The sequence below is a fragment of the Garra rufa genome, chromosome 8, assembly GCF_049309525.1.
Source record: "Garra rufa chromosome 8, GarRuf1.0, whole genome shotgun sequence".
Taxonomy (NCBI): Eukaryota; Metazoa; Chordata; class Actinopteri; order Cypriniformes; family Cyprinidae; genus Garra; species Garra rufa.
The window spans coordinates 50,657,122-50,678,234 of record NC_133368.1 but is presented as its reverse complement, the minus strand read 5'-3'; the positions used below and the strand labels follow the sequence as shown (position 1 = coordinate 50,678,234).

At 29.8% G+C, this 21,113-nt stretch overlaps 1 protein-coding gene across 2 annotated transcripts in view; it reads right to left on the bottom strand.

Annotated features, from left to right (window-relative positions):
• Window positions 1–6,816, bottom strand: part of LOC141340483 (neuroligin-4, X-linked-like) — a 226,998-nt gene extending 220,182 nt beyond the window's left edge. For both annotated transcript variants that reach the window (XR_012356581.1, XM_073845473.1), the window contains exons 1-2: window positions 6,189–6,816; window positions 1,483–1,635 (exon numbers count right to left, since the gene is read on the bottom strand). Coding sequence is in view for 1 of the 2 variants with exons in the window: in XM_073845473.1 (XP_073701574.1) it covers window positions 1,483–1,635; window positions 6,189–6,606 (571 nt within the window). In the remaining variant the exon portion in view is untranslated. The remainder of the gene's footprint in view (window positions 1–1,482; window positions 1,636–6,188) is intronic.
• Window positions 6,817–21,113: the final 14,297 nt, after the last annotated feature.

Sequence of the window (21,113 nt, the reverse complement as noted above, 5' to 3'; positions counted from 1 at the left end):
ATATATATATATATATATATATATATATAATATTTTGTTATTTTAAAAACATGGAATGGATTTTTGTTACTTTAAATTAAAATAAAATATGAAATAGATTTCATAGTCAAACTATAAACAAAATGTGAAATGCTGTGAGTAAAAGAAAAGCTTTTACTATTTTACTATTTTTACTTATTTGACCAAACATGTTGTAAAAATTGTGAAATATTATAATTTAAAATAGATGTTTTCTATGTGAATATACATTAAAATATAATTTATTGCTCCGATCAAAACTGAATTTTCAAAATAAATAAAAAATAAAATAATCATTAATTTAAATAAAATACAAAGTGTATATATATATATATATATATATATATATATATATATATATATATTAATATTTTAAAAACTTGAAATGGAATGTTTTCATGTGTGTTCACAGGTTCATAGTCAAACTAAAAACAAATTTATAATTCATGGGTTCGTAAGATTTTTTAAAATGTTTTTTAAAGAAGTCTCTAATCATGCTAACAACATGCTAGTAACTTATTAATCATGCTAGCAACATGCTAGTAACTTGCTAATCATGCTAGCAACATGCTAGTAACCTGAAAATGATGCTAAAAACATGCTAGCAACATGCTAGTCACTTGCTAATCATGCTAACAACATGCTAGTAACATGCTAATCATGCTAGTAACCTGGAAATGATGCTAAAAGCATGCTAGTAAAACACTAAACATGCAACATACTGATCATGCTAAAAACAGGCCAGCAACAAGCTAGTAACATGCTAATCGTGATGAAATCATACTAGCAACATGCTAGTAACTTGCAAATGATGCTAACAACATGCTAGTAAAACGCTAAACATGCTAACAACATACCAGTAACATGCGAATCATGCTGTAAACATGCTAGCGACATGCTAATCATGTTAGCAACATGCTAGTAACTTGCTAATCATGCTAGTAACATGCTGATGACATGTTAATCACATTAACAACATGCTAGGAACTTGCTTGTCATGGTAGAAACATGCTAACAAAATGCTAGTATCTTGTTAATCTTGCTGTAAACATGCTAGCAAAATGCTAAAAACATGCTAATAACTATCTATCTATCAATCTTTAAGCTTTTAAAACTACTTTAAACTTCAAACTATTTCAGACTGAAAACTGCCCAACTTAAAACTTTAAAACCTTTAAAACTTTTTTAAATTTTTTAAACTTTTTAAACTTTTTCTACTTTTATACTTTTTCTGCTTTTTAAACTTTTCAAACTTTCTGGTTCGGTTTTCTCAAGCCAACTTAAAGTTTGTCTTGACAACCTTTTTTTTATCTAGTTTAAAATAGAAATCTTTTGTAACAGTATGCATGTCTTTACTGTCACTTTTCATCAATTCAAAGCGTCAGTGATGAATAGAAGTTTTACTTTTTTTCAACAGTAAGATAAATATAGTCCTCACACATTAATGTGTTTCAAGTGACTCACCTAAAACTCCTAACCGGTAGTTAACGGTGACGACGATCACATTGCCGTAGCTAGCGAGGACGCTGCCGTCAATCATGTTCCCCGTTCCCTCGACGTATGAGCCGCCGTGAATGTAAACCATGACCGGCTTCAAACCCGTGTCATCATGTGCATCTGAAAAAGAAAGAATGGTCACTTAATACAACCAATAAACACAGTCCTTTTAGAGAACAAATCTAAGAGAAATAGAAAATTCTGTATCTGTATGTTTTGTTATTTTCATCCAAAGGGAGTCTATGGCAGCCCTATGAAGGGAACATAGGAAATTGGTGAAATTTGGCACACTTGTAGTGATGGGCATGAATAGTGATCTTACCAACTTTGGGGTCTCTAGGACCAACTCTATAGCGCCACCACTAGTTCATATATTCCCATTAAAACCCATTACAGTAGTGGCTATTTTGACAAGAACTGTATTCTGTTTTGTTGCTCCTCTTCCTTGAAAATTGATCCAGTTCTTCCCAAAATTGGCTCAGATGATCTTTGGATTGAGCTGCACAGAACTGACTGACTGAACACATTTTTAAATTCATCTTTGTTCAAAAGTTATGATGTTGCAAAGTTAACAAGGCTGACCCAAAATTGGTTCAAGAGGCTATATCTTGGCCAAACTTTGATCAGTTGAAATGAAACTTGGTATGCTTCCTCAAAAACATGCTCTGAGGGTCCATGCCAAAGTTGGGAGCAGCTCCACCTATGGGTCGTGAGATACTAAAAATGCACATTTTTGCTTATAAATTTTGCCATTTTGAAATTTGACATAATTTGCAAGATAGGTAGGGATCATCGACAGCATGTCCCAGAGTTACCTGAGAAGTTTGAACACAGCGCCACCTAGTGTTCATGCTTAATGGTTACATTAATTAAAAATATGACGGCACACAGGTTTAAAACAACAGTAAACACTAAATACTGACAGAATGTTTTTTTTTTTTTTTCTGAACTGTTCGATTAATTCATCTCGTCTGTGTGCATTTAGAGGAAATGTATTCAAGTTTTGCACTTAATAGAGATGACTGAGGTCATTACTGGGCGTTTCCTCATGAGCTTTTAGCCGCTAGTGTTTTATATCACGTCCATTAAGTCATTATGGTCTCCATTAGGCAGAAGATTTAAACCAGAAAACACTGGAACGCTGTGGAAAACTGGGTATTTTCATTCGTTGAGGGCAGGAAAAAACCCAAACGATTATGAAAATCTGCTGATTGTTTTCATTAAGTATGAAACATGAAACTGTGTTTAATAAGAAAGAGAATGTTTACTGTTGTGATTTACTGTGTTTCCCATGAGCATTAATAAAAGCTTCAAAGAAAACCTAGATTCATCAAGGCATTCTCATGTTAATTAAAATCAACTTAAGCAAAGATTATCTTCACATAAACTGCATTAGAGGAAACATTTATATAACAGCTGTTTCTCATCATCTTTTTAACTTTATAAAGCTACTGTATCATATGATAGAGTGATACTTTGGTATGCCCATTATAATGAATAAAAGTAATTATTGCATTTTAATATGTTTAGCATAAAACAATGTCTTATATTTATCTTAAAACAATCATTTTGTCTGTCCCTGAGGCACTTCACTGAGTTTGTACACATAGTGTAGACATTTTTGGCAATAATGTAAGCACTTCTTTGTGTTCCGTTTATTTCAAGTAACATTTTTTATGGTCTTAAAATAAAATAAAATCATTTATTCAGTAAGCATTTATTTTATTTTAATTTTTATGAAAAAAAAATATTGTCTTTTTTTATGGCTTCATTTTAATGTTAATTAACAATAATAACCTAGACCTATTTATCAATATCAACTTATTTTTAGTTACCATTTATTTTATTATTATTTATTTAATGGTCTTAGTTTTATTTTTTTATGGCTTTAGTTTTATTTTTATGTTAGTTAACCATAATAATCCTGGAAAGACCTAGACCTATTTATAAAATAAAATAAAATAAAACAAAACATTTTGTTTCAGTTAGCATTTATTTTATTACTATGTTTTTATGGTCTTAGTTTTATTTTTTTATGGCTTTAGCTTAATTAGTTAACTATAATAACCTCGGAAAGACCTAGACCTATTTATAAAATAAAATAAAATAAAATAAAATAAAATAAAATAAATAAAATAAAATAAAATAAAATAAAATAAAATAAAATAAAATAAAATAAAATAAAATAAAACATTTTATTTCAGTTAGCATTTATTTTATTTCAAGTAACATTTTTTATGGTCTTATAGGTTTATTTTTTTAAGGCTTTTATTTTATTTTTATATTAGTTAACCATAATAACCCTGGAAAGACCTAGACCTATTTATGAGAAAGTTAAATAAATAAGATAAAATACATTTTATTTCAAGTAACATTTTTTATGGTCTTAGTTTTTTTTTTTTTTTTTTATGGCTTTATTTTTATTTTTATGTTAGTTAATCATAACCCTGGAAAGACCTATACCTATTATAAAATAAAATAAAATAAAATAAAATACATTTTATTTCAGTTAGCATTTATTTTATTAATATTTTTTAATGGCTTCAGTTTTATTTTTATATTAGTTAACCATAATTACACTGGAAAAACCTAGACCTAATAATAAAATAAAATAAAATAAAATAAAATAAAATAAAATAAATACATTTTATTTCAGTTAGCATTTATTTTATTTCAAGTAACATTTTTTATAGTCATTTTTTGGCTTTAGTTTTATTTTTTTTATATTAGTTAACCATAATAACACTGGAAAGACCTAGACCTATTAATAAAATAAAATAAAATAAAATAAAATAAAATAAAATAAAATAAAATAAAATAAAATAAAATAAAATACATTTTATTTCAGTTAGCATTTATTTTATTTCAAGTAACATTTTTATAGTCATTTTTTTGGCTTTATTTTTTTTAATTATTTTTTTTTTTATATTAGTTAGCTATAATAACCCTGGAAAGCCCTAAAACCAGAGACGGTGTCATTGTAAATGGTGAACAAAACTTGCATGACCAAACCCCTTGAGTTCTACATCTAATGTTTTGTTTTCCGCCTTCGTTCATCACACGTTTCATTATGTTCCGCTCCTCGAGGCGATGCGCTGTGTTACTGATGAATCTACTAGAGCGTCACAGTTTGGACATCAACTGCTGAAATCATAAATCCATCTCCTTAGGGAACAAACAGCATATTTAGTTTCTGTCTATATAAAAAACAAGAAGCGACACGCACAAATAAGATCATGGCAATCCCATGAATGCATGGATATAATGATGAAGTGGCTCCGTTCCAACATCTACTGAGCTGCCTAAGTAGACAGCATGCTTCTGTTTCACATATTAAAGCTTTTTATGTATCCTTTGTCAAGGAGTCAATCCTATATATGACCCAGTCTTAAATAGCACGGGTATATTTGTAGCAATAGCAAAAAATACATTGTACTTGGCATCTTTTATGCCAAAGATATTTAGATACTGTATTAAGTAAAGCACATGCTCCATGTAGATATTTTATACATTTCATACCATAAATATATCAAAACTTAATTTTTGATTAGTAATTTGCATTGCTAAGAACTTCATTTGGACAGCTTTAAAGGCAATATTCTCAATATTTTGTTTTTTTTTGCACCCTCAGATTGGAGATTTTCAAATAGTTGTATCTCAGGCAAACTATACAACAATGGAAAGCTTATTTATTTAGCTTTTATAAAATGGATAAATCTCAATTTCAAAAAAATTACCCTTATGACTGGTTTTGTGGTTTATTGTCACATATGGCAAAAATCTGTGCAAGGATAAAGAATAATTATAAGTCAATCAATACCAAGAAATATGTATTATTAAAAATAAAGGTTTCACTTTATTATGTAAAATTACATAATTATTAATTTGCTTTAAACCTTTATACATACTCAATTATTGATTTTTCAATTATTAAATGGGCACAAACTTCTGGAACTTTCTGGAAACTTCCAGCATTTTTCACTTTTTTGGAAATTTGGGGTGTGTTCAGAAACTTTTAGAAAGTTCATGGAAATTTGCTGAAAATGGCAACCCTAGACATTGCATCTTTCATAAATGATTACAATTGTATTAAGAATTTCATATAAAAACAAATACATTTTACATTTACATTTCTGGTAAATTTTTGGAAAATTCTAGTATTTTGGATTTTCCAGGAGCTTTTGAAAAAAATGCGGAATTATTAGAAACTTTAGAAAAGTTTATGGAAATTTACTGAAATGTTTCCACCCCTTTGCAACCCTACAGAAATGGCATATATATATATATATATATATATATATATATATATATATATATATATATACACATTTATATTTTATACAGTGCAGACACTTTCTATTCATCTGTGAATCCTGAAAAATATAATGCATCATGGATTCCACAAAAATGTTCTTTCATCAATAATAATCAAAAATGTTTTTGGATTTCTGAAGAATCATGTGACGCTTAAGACCGGAGTAAAGATGCTGAAAATCCAGCTTTGTTCACAGAAATAAATTACAAAGTAACAGATATTCACCTAGCAAACATCTATTTTAAATTCTAAAAATATTTTAAGATTTTTACAGTATGTTTGATTAAATAAATACAGCCTTTGTGAGCAAAAGAGACTTGAAAACCAAAGGTTTGTGTGTGCATTTCATATGCCCTACCTTCCTCTGTGGGCACGTAGACATTGAGGTACAGACAGTCTTCGCTCTGCTCATGCACATACGTCGCAACCGTATCCAGATTAGCGGTAAACCAAACCGGCAACATGTCAGTGAGCAACAGCCGATCCTCCAGATACTGCGGACACACCGGAGCAAACTGCGTGGCGTTTCTGATGCCGGGCCAAGACGCCGGCGGCTCCGGAGCCTGAAAGCGGCGTTCTCCAGTAGGGGGCATCGCATACGGGACGCCCAGATACTGCTCCACGGGGCCCAGGATCTCACTGGGAAGAGCCACCTTCAATCCACGCAGCTTTCCGTAGTTTGTGGTAACGGTGGTGAATTGTGCTTGCTGGCAAATGACGAGCGTAACTCCCCAAACCACGGAGACGATCTGAAGGATCATTCTGAGACGAAACATGACGAAAACAAGGAAGCAAAGGTGTAATCCTCACAAATGTGCGACTGCAGATCTGTTAATCCAAAACGGCACGGATCCTCAGGCGAGCTCCTTCCGTTGCTGATGTTGGGCTGGTTTGTCTGTCGGAGCGACGGGCCTCGTGTTGACAGAGACGGTGCCTGCCATGTTTGAGAAACACAAGTATATCCTGATTTAATTCCAGCTGGATTGAGTCGCCTGTGGGACAGAGAGGAGCACAATCAAATCATGATTTACACCAGAAATGTACTCAATATGGCTGGGCGAGATTCACTATAAATGTCATATTTGACTGGGAACACCGCAAGTGTGACTTTTTGCAATTTTGTACCAAATAAAAGCATTTACTGTAAATGCAAACTTCCTGATTGTTTAATATTGTGATTTTTTTTTTCTCAAAAAATTAGGTGCCTAATCTCAGATAAATGAGGCCTATGATTAATCAGATGCAAACAGAAATACAAAACCAGTCCTAAATGAAAGAAAACAAGTTGACAAAAAGAATGAATCCAATATTTGGTGATAATATAGCATAATGAGGAACTTACAAGCAATTGTTTGGAGTCCGGTCATTTTTGACCCGGGAACACCACAAGAGTTTGTTTTTTTGGCATATCTCGGACCCTAGGCTGACCACAGAGACGCGTTTTTTTTACAGCCAATTTATGGGGCAGGCAGCGAGCGGATCGTGAAGAAAGGTCAGCTGAATGTGACACTTTATGTTTCAGGCTTGAAATCGCTGATACAATCTTCAAACTTAAAGGAACACTCCACTTTTTTTGCAAATAGGCTCATTCTCCAACTCCCCCCGAGTTAATAAGTTGATTTTTACCATTTTGAAATCCATTCAGCCGTTCTCCTGTTCTGGCGATATCACTTTTAGCATAGCTTAGCATAGATCATTGAATCCTATTAGACCAATAGCATCGTGTTCAAAAATGACCAACGAGTTTCCATATTTGTCCTATTTAAAACTCTTCTGTAGTTATATCGTGCACTAAGTGCAAAGCTGTGAGTTTCTAGGCTGATAAGATTAGGAACTACACTTCCATTCCGGCGTAATAGTCAAGGAAGTTTGCTGCCGTAATATGGCCGAAGCAGGCGGAGTATTATCAGAAATGAGTTCCCAGCTAGTTTAGCATTTGCACATGTGCTGCGTGGTATTACTGCTCCTGCTTCGGCCTTATTACAGCAGCAAACTTCCTTGACTATTACGCCGGAATGGGAGTGTAGTTCCTAATCTTATCAGCCTAGAAACTAGCAGCTTTGCATTTCCACTGGTCTTAGTGCACGATATAACTACAGAAGAGTCAAGTTTTAAATATAGGACAAATATGGAAACTCGTTGGTCATTTTTGAATGTGATGCTATTGGTCTAATAGGATTCAATGATCTATGCTAAGCTATGCTAAAAGTGATATCGCCAGAACTGGAGAACGGCTGAATGGATTTCAAAACGGTAAAAATCAGCTTATTAACTCAGGGGGAGTTGGAGAATGAGCCTATTTCCAAAAAAAGGGGAGTGTTCCTTTAAACCTTAGTTAAAATGATAGTTCCTCTGACTGAAAAACACAGTCTTTTAAAATAGATATATATATATATAAACATAGATATACACTACCATTTCTTGAAAGAACATAATAGTTTTATTCAATAAGGATGCATTAAATTGATCAAACCGAAAATGTTTAAAATATTTCTATTTCAAATAAATGCTGTTCTTTTGAACTTTCTTTTCATCTGTGAATCCTGAAAAATAAAATGCATGATGGTTTCCACACAAATGTTGTCACAAACGAGTGCGGATGGAGAAGTGGTGGAATCCAGGGAAATGCAGGGAAACCGGAGTATAAACAAAAAAGACACTTTATTAACTAAACAAACAGAAATCCAGGGGCAAACGGTAAACAGAAGTAACAATCATTGACGGACAAAGAGGAGTGAGCAGACACAGACTTAAATACACTGGAACAGGGCTGGGGTTACAAACGAGCAAACCAGGGGGAAATACAAATATGGGCAAGACTGAACCAAATGAACAAGAACTAAAAGGGGGAAACAAGGACTAAACCATTTGAACTGGAAACAGAGGGGGAAACACTAGGACAACATGACAGACAAGACTATAATCCTGACAACTGTTTTCAACAATAATGTTCAAAAATATATTTTTTAAACAGCAAATCAGCATATTAGAATGATTTCTGAGGGATCATTGGACACTGAAGACTGATGCTAAAAGTAATGAGTAATGATGCTAAAAATCAGCTTTGATCAGAGAAATAAATTACATTTTAACTAATATTCACATCGAAAACAGCTCTTTTACATTCTAATACTTTTTCATTTTTTCCTGTATTTTTGATCAAATAAATGCAGCCTTGAAGAGCAGAAGAGACACATTTATTTATTTGTTTGTAGTGAATACCTGTTTCAGCTTTATCACACATAAGATTGTGTTTATTATTTATAAATTGTCTTTTTCTGAAGCATTATGCAAAATATTTTTTTACAAATAAAGCATGCATTGTGCATTTGAATCGTTGAATTGATTTTCTCCAGTAAATCTTTGTTGTAAATAAAGACATTAAGCATAAACAAGAGAAAACTAAAATAAAAGGATCTCTGTCTGATCAAAACATCTTGGTTTAGCACATTAAACTGGACAGACTCACTAAAAATGCTGTGCTTGGTTAATAAATATAATCTCTTCTAGTCAAAAACATCAACAAGGTTAAATCGTGAGCATCCTGTAGAAATGAAAACACTATAATATCTCAAAAGCCCCTGGTAAAACACCTTATCAGTGCATCGACCATCATTCACCAGCGACTCAAAAGCGTGGTTTAGCAGATTCAGGCATGCATTTCAATGCATTAGTCACTCCTAAAACATCTCCACGTCTAACAGGATAATACTGCAATTCTAATGGTGTTTTTGTGGCTGTGAAAAAACACACTCAGCTTTGTGTTTTCCATCCATTAAAATGAATGAAATGTTCAGTGGCTTCGCTGGCAGGGGCAAAAGTCCGAGCTCTGTAATAACGCGGGCCGTATAAATCTGGCACATTCATTCAGCAGTCGTCTGAACGCTCAGAGCCATTAACAAAGCTGTCAGCCAGACATCTGCAGCGCTTAGCACATCTCATCTGTGGGTGTCCACTTACGTAATGTTGAGCAACACGGCCATTCACCACTGAAATATATTATTCATGAGGATCCTCGTCTCGTTTTACACTGACAATGTCCAAACATCCTTAGAAAGCAAACAAAACAAACAAAACAATGACATATAAAGGCTTGTTTATAGAAACTTTAATGTTTACTATGAACAAACTAAATTAATACTAAAAAAAGAGCTAAGACAAAATATTATGTACTCATATTTTGCTTGTTTTCACTGCAAAAAAAGACAATTTATTATTATTTGTTCTTACAAATATTGCAACATTCTTAAAGTAAGAAGCGAATGCAATATTTTGACTTTGCATTTTTTAAAATGAGGTTTCTTTCATCTTGTTTATGCTTAATATCTGGAATATAAGATTATTTTCTCTTTGCATTTTATTTTCATGTTTTATTTCACTTGTTTTCTCTTGTTTATGCTTAATGTCTTTATATACAACACGGATTTACTACAAAAAACTAATTTGACAAAGATTGCAACATTTTTACATTACAAAGATTGCAACATCCTTAAAACAAGAAGCAAATCATTTTTTTAAACTAGAATTATTTCCACTTGTTTTTGCTTAAAATCTGGAATATCAGTTTGTCATTGCATTTTATTTTCATGTTTTATTTCACTTGTTTTCTCATGTTTATGTTTAATGTCTTTATATACAACTTTGATTCATAAAAAAATCCACAAGTGAAATGCACAACTCATGCTTTATTTGTCCAAAAATTAGAAGTGACTCATATTTTGCTTCAGCTTATTACAATGCAAAAAAAAAAAAAAAATTAATTTAATTTAATATAATTAATAATTTGACTTTGCATTTTTTTTTAATGAGCTTTATTTCTTATTATTTATGCTTAATATCAGGAATATCTGTTTATTTTATCTTTGCATTTTATTTTCATGTTTTATTTCACTTGTTTTCTCTTGTTTATGCATAATGTCTTTATATACAACACGGATTTACTACAAAAAAAACAAATTTGACAAAGATTGCTAAATTTTTAGATTACAAAGATTGCAACATCCTTAAAACAAGAAGCAAATATTTTTTTTTTTTAATTAGAGTTATTTCCACTTGTTTATGCTTAAAATCTGGAATATCAGTTTATTTTGTCTTTGCATTTTATTTTCATGTTTTATTTAACTTGTTTTCTCGTGTTTATGTTTAATGTCTTTATATACAACTTTGATTCATAAAAAAATCCACAATTGAAATGGACAACTCATGCTTTATTTGTTCAAAAATTAGAAGTGACTCATATTTTGCTTCAGTTTGTTACAATGCAAAAAAAAAAAGACAATTAAATCTTATTTATTCTTAGAACTATTGCCACATACATAAAGCACAAGGCAATTTAATATAATTAATAATTTGACTTTGCATTTTTTTTTAATGAGCTTTATTTCATATTATTTATGCTTAATATCGGGAATATCTGTTTATTTTATCTTTGCATTTTATTTTCATGTTTTATTTCACTTGTTTTCTCTTGTTTATGCATAATGTCTTTATGCACAACACAGATTTACTGAAAAAATATTGCGAATATTGCAACATCCTTAAAACAAGAAGCAAATGTAATATTTTGACTTTGTATATTTTTAAATTAGAGTTCTTTCATCTTGTTTATGCTTAAAGTCTGGAATATCAGTTTATTTCGTCTTTGCATTTAATTTTCATGTTTTATTTCACTTGTTTATGTTTAATGTCTTTATATACAACATTGATTTATTTAAAAAAAATCCACAATTAAAATGCACAACTCATGCTTTATTTGTAAAAAAAAAAAAAAATATATATATATATATAGAAGTGACTCATATTTTGCTTCAGCTTGTTATAATGCAAAAAAAGACAATTTAATCTTAATTATTCTTATTACTATTGCCACATAATTAAAGCAAGAAGCAAATTTATTATTTTGACTTTGCATTTTTTAAAATGAGGTTTCTTTCATCTTGTTTATGCTTAATATCCGGAACATAAGTTTATTTTGTCTTTGCATTTAATTTTCATGTTTTATTTCACTTGTTTTTTCTTGTTTATGCATAATGTCTTTATATACAACACAGATTTACTGCAAAAAAATATTACAAATATTGCAACATCCTTAAATCAAGAAGCAAATCATTTTTTTAATTAGAGTTATTTCCAGTTGTTTATGCTTAAAATCTGGAATATAAGTTTATTTTGTCTTTGCATTTAATTTTCATGTTTTATTTAACTTGTTTTCTCATGTTTATGTTTAATGTCTTTATATACATCATTGATTCATTAAAAAAATCCACAATTCAAATGCACAACTCATGCTTTGTTTGTAAAAAAAATATATAAGTTACTCATATTTTGCTTCGGCTTGTTACAATGAAAAAAAAAAGACAATTTAATCTTATTTATTCATATTACTATTGCCACATAATTAAAGCAAGAAGCAAATTTATTATTTTGACTTTTCATTTTTTTTAATTGAGGTTTCTTTCATCTTGTTTATGCCTAATATCTGCAATATCAGTTTATTTTGTCTTTTTATTTTGCATTTTATTTTCATGTTTTATTTCACTTGTTTTCTCTTGTTAATGCATAATGTCTTTATATTTTCTCTTGTTTATGCTTAATGTCTTTATATACAACATTGATTTACTGAAAAAAAATATATTAAAAATACATCAACATCCTTAAAATTTTAATATTTTGACTTTGAATTTTTTTTATTAGAGTTATTTCCACTAGTTTATGCCTAAAATCAGGAATATAAGTTTATTCTATCTTTGCATTTTATTTTCATATTTTATTTAACTTGTTTTCTCATGCTTATGTTTAATGTTTTTATATACAACATTGATTCATTAAAAAAAATCCACAATTCAAATGCACAAAAAAATAATAAATAAATAAATAAATAAATAAATAAATAAGTTACTCATATTTTGCTTCAGCTTGTTATAATGCAAAAAAAGACAATTTAATCTTATTTATTCTTACAAATATTGCCTTATACTTAGTTCACATTTCTTAAAATTCGGCTTATATTAACTTGTTTATGCTTAATATCTGGAATATAAGTTTATTTTGTCTTTGCATTTTCTTTTCATGTAGTTTTACTTCACTCGTTTATGCTTAATGTCTTTACATAAAACAGATTTACTGAAAAAAATTTACAATTTTAATTCAACAATTCAAATACACAACTCACACTTTATTTGTAAAAAAAAATATTTTGCTTCAGCTTGTTTATGCTGCAAAATGACAATTTATTCTTTCAAATATTGCAACCTTCTTAAAACAAGAGTATTTTTAACTTGTTAATGCTTAATATCTTTATATTCAAGATAGTTTATCTGAAAAAAGCAACAATACAAATGCACACATCCAAAATCAAACACATGAAAATTTGCCTCTGATTATTTACACTGCAAAAAAAAAAAAAAAATTAAAAATACAACTCATTTAAAAAAATGCAGTCAAAATATTAAATTTGCTTCTTGTTTCAAGGATGTTGCAATGTTTGTAAGAATAATTTGTAATAGCAAAATATGAGTAATTTCTATTTTTTTTTTACAAATTACATAAAGTGTGAATTTGAATTATATATTTATAAAGACATTAAGCATAAACGAGAAAACAAGTGAAATAAATCTAAACGAAAATAAAATGCAAAGACAAAATCAACTTATATTCCAGATATTAAGCATAAACTAGTTGAAATAAACCATTTTAAAGAATGCAAAGTCAAAATATTAAATTTGCTTCTTGCTTTGATGATGTTGCAATATTTGTAAGAGTAAATAAGAATAAAAGGGGAATTTTTGCATTGTAAACAAGCTGAAGCAAAATGTTATAACTTCTATTTCTTTACAAATTACATAAAGCGTGAGTTGTGCATTTGAAGTGTTGGTTTTTCAGTAAATCAATGTTGTATAAAGACATTAAGCATAAACAAGTGAAATAACAAAACTTATACAAAAAATGAATAATTAAATAAAATGCACAGACAAAATACACATATATTCCAGATGGATTCTCTAACAACAAGGCTTAATTTTAAATTTGCATCTAAGTAGTTTTGCTGTATTATTTAAATATTTTTACAGGAATTAATTTTTTTTTTTTTTTTTTTTTTTTGCAATGTAAATAATCTGAGGCAACATTTCATGTGTTTGATTTTTGATGTGTGCATTTGTATTGTTGCTTTTTTCAGATAAACTATCTTGAGTATAAAGATATTAGGCATAAAGAAGTGAAATAAAACTAATAAAAAATGCAAAGTCAAAATATCACATTTAATAATGTTGCAATATTTGTAACAATAAGAATAAATTATCTTTTTGCAGTGAGTTGTGCATTTGAAGTGTTGAACTGAAATTGTTGACTTTTTTCAGTACATCTATAAAGACATTAAGCATAAACAAGTGAAATAACAAAATTAATACTAAAAAAATAAAAACATACATTCCAGATGGATTCTCTGACAACAAGGTTTAATTTAAAATTTGCATTTAAATAATTTTGCCATATTATTTCAATATTTTTACAGGAATTAAAAGTAATTATTTTTTATATATTTTTTTTTTTGCAATGTAAATAATCTGAGGCAAAATTTCAAGCATTTGATTTTTGATGTGTGCATTTGTATTGTTGCTTTTTTCAGATAAACTATCTTGAGCATAAAGATATTGAGCATAAACAAGCTGAAATAAACCACATTTAAAAAAAAATGCAAAGTCAAAATATCAAATTAGCTTTTTTCTTTAAGGATGTTTGCATATTTGTGCAGAATAAGAAGACAGAAGTAAAAAGCAAATAGTGGCCTTTTGCACTCCGAAGAGTAGCATTTAATTTGTTATAAATTACATAAGGTTTAAGTTGTGCATTTGTATTGGTGATGTTTTAGAGAATCTGCCTTGAGTCTAAAGATATTGAGCATAAATAAGTAATAAAGCTAAGTGAAAATAAAATGCAAAGACAAAATACACTAGATTTTCTGAAAACAAGTCTTAATATCAAAGTAATTTCTTGCTACAGGAAAACAAGACAAAAGAAAACGAGATTAAAGTGTTAAGAATGTACTATTTTTTTGCAGTGCAAGCTGAATACGAACATTAACTTTTAATTTGTTATAAACTGCATTAAGTTTGAGTTACATAAACAACAGCATTATATAAACTGCTACTGAGATTAAACGAATGAAATCAAGGCAGAATTAAAGGTGCTATAAATCGTGTCTCTGTTGGTTGCTGTCAGAAAGTATCAAGCTGTGTGGAAATTTAATTTTCAGGAATATAATATTCTAGGATTCAGGCACGACAAACACAAAACTTTTAATTAGTTTTCACACAAAACCTTGACAATCACGCTGTTCTTGGCAGGTTTGGACGTGTCGCTGTTTTCACATTGTTCTTTCTCAAACGGCTCATTCCCTTCAAAACTAACAATGCTGCACATTTACAGTCACAGATAAACCACCGCTTGTGCTAAAACAAACCGATTCAGCTTGAACTAGAAAATGTTTGGTCAGGTTGTTTGCGGGTTTCATGCATTCCTGTATAGAAGATCTATCTAGATCTCAAGGTCATGGGTTTGTTTCCCAGCGAATGTATAGATTAAATTCAATGTAAGACACTTTAGATAAATGCATAAATGTAAATTTGTTCCAGTTTAGATGCAGAGATGAATCTAGGATTTGAATGTAAGAATAACATCAATTTCCATTACTTTTTCCAGTCATTTGTGAGCCAAAATAGCAAAAGCACAGCCAAAAATGAAATTGTGCTGATACAATCTGACCCTTAGGTCATCCAAGATTAGAATGAGTTTGTTTCTTCATCAGATTTGGAGAAATGTCTAACCAATGGATCCTCTGCAGTGAATGGGTGCCGTCAGAAACAGAGTCCAAACAGCTGATAAAAACATCACAATAATCCACAAGAAAACAAATCCATCAAGACATTTTTAACAAAAATATGAGTTCATAATGCATAATAATGTTTTTTCATTCTTTTTCTAAGAATTGCGCGATAAAAATTTGCAATTCTGAGAAATAGTCACAACTGTGTGATATAAACTAACAATTGCGAGTTATGATGTCAAAATTCTGAGATATAAACATGTAATTCTGAGAAATAAAGTCAGAATTCCGAGATATAAACTCGTAATTCTGAGAAATAAAGTCAGAATTGCGAAATATAAACTTGTAATTCTGAGAAATAAAGTCAGAATTCCAAAGTATAAACTCGTAATTTTGAGAAATAAAGTCAGAATTCCGAAAATATAAACTCGTAATTCTGAGAAATAAAGTCAGAATTCCGAAAATATAAACTCGTAATTCTGAGAAATAAAGTCAGAATTCCGAAATATAAATTCACAATTATGAGAAATAAAGTCAGAATTCCGAAATATAAACTCGTAATTTTGAGAAATAAAGTCAGAATTCCAAAGTATAAACTTGTAATTCTGAGAAATAAAGTCAGAATTCCGAAATATAAACTCGTAATTTTGAGAAATAAAGTCAGAATTCCAAAGTATAAACTTGTAATTCTGAGAAATAAAGTCAGAATTCCAAAGTATAAACTTGTAATTCTGAGAAATAAAGTCAGAATTCCGAAATATAAACTCGTAATTTTGAGAAATAAAGTCAGAATTCCAAAGTATAAACTTGTAATTCTGAGAAATAAAGTCAGAATTCCGAAAATATAAACTCGTAATTCTGAGAAATAAAGTCAGAATTCCAAAGTATAAACTCGTAATTCTGAGAAATAAAGTCAGAATTCCGAAAATATAAACTCGTAATTCTGAGAAATAGTCAGAATTCCGAAATATAAATTCACAATTATGAGAAATAAAGTCAGAATTCCGAAATATAAACTTGTAATTCTGAGAAATAAAGTCAGAATTCCGAGATATAAACTCACAATTCTGAGAAATAAAGTCAGAATTCCGAAATATAAATTCACAATTATGAGAAATAAAGTCAGAATTCCGAAATATAAACTCGTAATTTTGAGAAATAAAAGTCAGAATTCCGAAATATAAACTCGTAATTCTGAGAAATAAAGTCAGATTTCCGAAGTATAAACTCATAATTTTGAGAAATAAAGTCAGAATTCCAAAGTATAAACTTGTAATTCTGAGAAATAAAGTCAGAATTCCGAAAATATAAACTCGTAATTCTGAGAAATAAAGTCAGAATTCCAAAGTATAAACTCGTAATTCTGAGAAATAAAGTCAGAATTCCGAAAATATAAACTCGTAATTCTGAGAAATAGTCAGAATTCCGAAATATAAATTCACAATTATGAGAAATAAAGTCAGAATTCCGAAATATAAACTTGTAATTCTGAGAAATAAAGTCAGAATTCCGAGATATAAACTCACAATTCTGAGAAATAAAGTCAGAATTCCGAAATATAAATTCACAATTATGAGAAATAAAGTCAGAATTCCGAAATATAAACTCGTAATTTTGAGAAATAAAAGTCAGAATTCCGAAATATAAACTCGTAATTCTGAGAAATAAAGTCAGATTTCCGAAGTATAAACTTGTAATTCTGAGAAATAAAGTCAGAATTCCGAAATATAAACTCGTAATTTTGAGAAATAAAGTCAGAATTCCAAAGTATAAACTCGTAATTCTGAGAAATAAAGTCAGACTTCCGAAGTATAAATTCACAATTATGAGAAATAAAGTCAGAATTCCGAAATATAAACTTGTAATTCTGAGAAATAAAGTCAGAATTCCGAAATATAAATTCACAATTATGAGAAATAAAGTCAGAATTCCGAAATATAAACTCGTAATTTTGAGAAATAAAAGTCAGAATTCCGAAATATAAACTCGTAATTCTGAGAAATAAAGTCAGACTTCCGAAGTATAAACTCGTAATTCTGAGAAATAAAGTCAGACTTCCGAAGTATAAACTCGTAATTCTGAGAAATAAAGTCAGAATTCCGAAATATAAACTTGTAATTCTGAGAAATAAAGTCAGAATTCCGAAATATAAACTCGTAATTCTGAGAAATAAAGTCAGACTTCCGAAGTATAAACTCGTAATTCTGAGAAATAAAGTCAGACTTCCGAAGTATAAACTCGTAATTCTGAGAAATAAAGTCAGAATTCCGAAATATAAACTTGTAATTCTGAGAAATAAAGTCAGAATTCCAAAGTATAAACTCGTAATTCTGAGAAATAAAGTCAGAATTCCGAAATATAAATTCACAATTATGAGAAATAAAGTCAGAATTCCGAAATATAAACTTGTAATTCTAAGAAATAAAGTCAGAATTCCGAAATATAAATTCACAATTATGAGAAATAAAGTCAGACTTCCGAAGTATAAACTCGTAATTCTGAGAAATAAAGTCAGAATTCCGAAATATAAACTTGTAATTCTGAGAAATAAAGTCAGAATTCCGAAGTATAAACTCGTAATTCTGAGAAATAAAGTCAGAATTCCGAAATATAAACTTGTAATTCTGAGAAATAAAGTCAGAATTCCGAAATATAAACTTGTAATTCTGAGAAATAAAGTCAGAATTCCGAAATATAAACTTGTAATTCTGAGAAATAAAGTCAGAATTCCGAAATATAAACTTGTAATTCTGAGAAATAAAGTCAGAATTCCGAAATATAAACTTGTAATTCTGAGAAATAAAGTCAGAATTCCGAAATATAAACTCGTAATTCTGAGAAATAAAGTCAGAATTCCGAAATATAAACTTGTAATTCTGAGAAATAAAGTCAGAATTCCGAAATATAAACTTGTAATTCTGAGAAATAAAGTCAGAATTCCGAAATATAAATTCACAATTATGAGAAATAAAGTCAGAATTCCGAAATATAAACTCGTAATTTTGAGAAATAAAAGTCAGAATTCCGAAATATAAAGTCGTAATTCTGAGAAATAAAGTCAGAATTCCGAAATATAAACTTGTAATTCTGAGAAATAAAGTCAGAATTCCGAAATATAAATTCACAATTATGAGAAATAAAGTCAGAATTCCGAAATATAAACTCGTAATTCTGAGAAATAAAGTCAGATTTCCGAAGTATAAAGTCGTAATTCTGAGAAATAAAGTCAGATTTCCGAAGTATAAAGTCGTAATTCTGAGAAATAAAGTCAGATTTCCGAAGTATAAATTCACAATTCTCAGAAATAAAGTCAGATTTCCGAGATATAAATTTCACAATTCTGAGAAAGTCACCGTTATGTGATATAAACTCGCTATTGCAAATTAGTAAGTCACAATTCTTAAAAAAGTCTGAATTTTGAGTTTATATCTTGGAATTCTGACTTTATAACTTGCAATTGTGCGTTTATATCTCAAAGTTAAAAAAAAAAAAAAAGAGTCAGATGATCTTGAAATTGCAAGGAAAAAGTCAGAATTGTGAAATAAAAAGTCACAATTACCTTTTTTTTGTTAATTCAGTGTCGGAAACAATTAAAAATGTCTTAATTCTGGAATTGTGTCAGCTTTTATCTTCTCAAGATGTTAACTGATGGACTGGAGTGGTGTGGATAACTTGTGGATTATTCTGATGTTTTTATCAGCTGTTTGGACTCTCATTCTGGCGGCACCCATTCACTCCAGAGGATCCATTGGTGAGACAGTGATGGAATGAAACATTTATACAAATCTGTAGGGCTGGGAATCAATTCCAAAAAGAATCGATTCCGAGGCATTGGGAATCGAGAGTCGATTCCTCCTCATTCAGAGCCGTTTTCAGTTCAACAAAACTTACCTCTTAAACAGAAGGCTGCATTCCATGAAGGCTGCACTTCGGCTGCAAATCATGAAACGTCGATTGACGAAAATAAACTTTATAAAAACGACTCATTACTAAACTCATATATATATATATATATATCGGACAGCCCTACAAATCTGATGGAGAAACAAACTCATCCTAATCTTGGATGGCCTGAGGATGAGCACAATTTCAAATTGTTATTTTTGAGGAAATAATTGTCGTTTTTGAGTAAATTATTTGTAAGGATTTTTTACTATGCATTTATTCTGCACTCATGACCAGTTATTTTGAGCCAAAGTTGGTGCACAATTTGTATGCTGCCATATTTTCTCACAGGTGTTCACTGAGTCAATCACCTGAGCCTTTAATGCCATGTAGCACAGGTGTAGTTACAGAATCAACCAGCAGGGGACCTCTAATGAACACAACCAGCCAAACCCTGAGCCCTTTGAAATAAATGAGCATAACTAAATTATACTGCCTGCAGGAATTTCCAAGAGGTCTGGAGAGCACTGAATGTTATTGCATGTTTCCAATAAGTGGTTGTGTGCATATATGATCATATTATGAGAGATGCATGCAAAATAGAGTAATATGCATTTGTTTAAACATCATATACTGAAAATAAAAAGAGAATAGGTTTGTACAAAGAAAAAAAAATGGGAAAAAAAAAAATCACACCTGCAACAAAACCTACTTTATGAAGCTTAGAATAGATGTTGTTGTTTTTCTCTGGAACACAAAAAATAAATTATCCATACAGCAAAGCTCTGAAATCTCATTTTCATCAGGATGTTATTCATCACATTGACGACTTCAGAGCTTTGTTTTGTATTTTTAGTCATACACTGAAAAAATTTCTATTTCAGATGTGAGTTACAATAAGAAATGTTTCTCACAATCTGTTTTGAGTTATGCAAGTTTGATTTAGATACTGTTTTTTTAGTAATATTTAAAATGTAAGATTTTATTTTTAGATTTTAATTTTAGCTATTTTTAGTAATTTTGTCATTTTTAGTATTTTTAGGTTCTATATATATATATATATATATATATATATATATATATATATGTGTGTGTGTGTGTGTGTATGTATATATATATATATATATGTATGTATATGTGTGTGTGTGTGTGTGTGTGTGTGTGTGTGTGTGTGTGCATATATATGTGTGTGTGTGTGTGTGTGTGTGTGTGTGTGTGTGTGTGTGTGTGTCTGTATATATATATATATGTATGTGTGTGTGTGTGTGTGTGTGTGTGTGTGTGTGTGTGTGTATATATATATATATGTATGTGTGTGTGTGTGTGTGTGTATATATATATATATATATATATGTATGTGTGTGTGTGTGTGTGTGTGTGTGTGTGTGTGTGTGTATATATATATATGTGTGTGTGTGTGTGGTGTGTGTGTGTGTGTGTATATATATATATGTATGTATATGTGTGTGTGTGTGTGTGTGTGTGTGTGTGTGCATATATATGTGTATGTGTGTGTGTGTGTGTGTGTGTGTGGTGTGTGTGTGTATATATATATATATGTATGTGTGTGTGTGT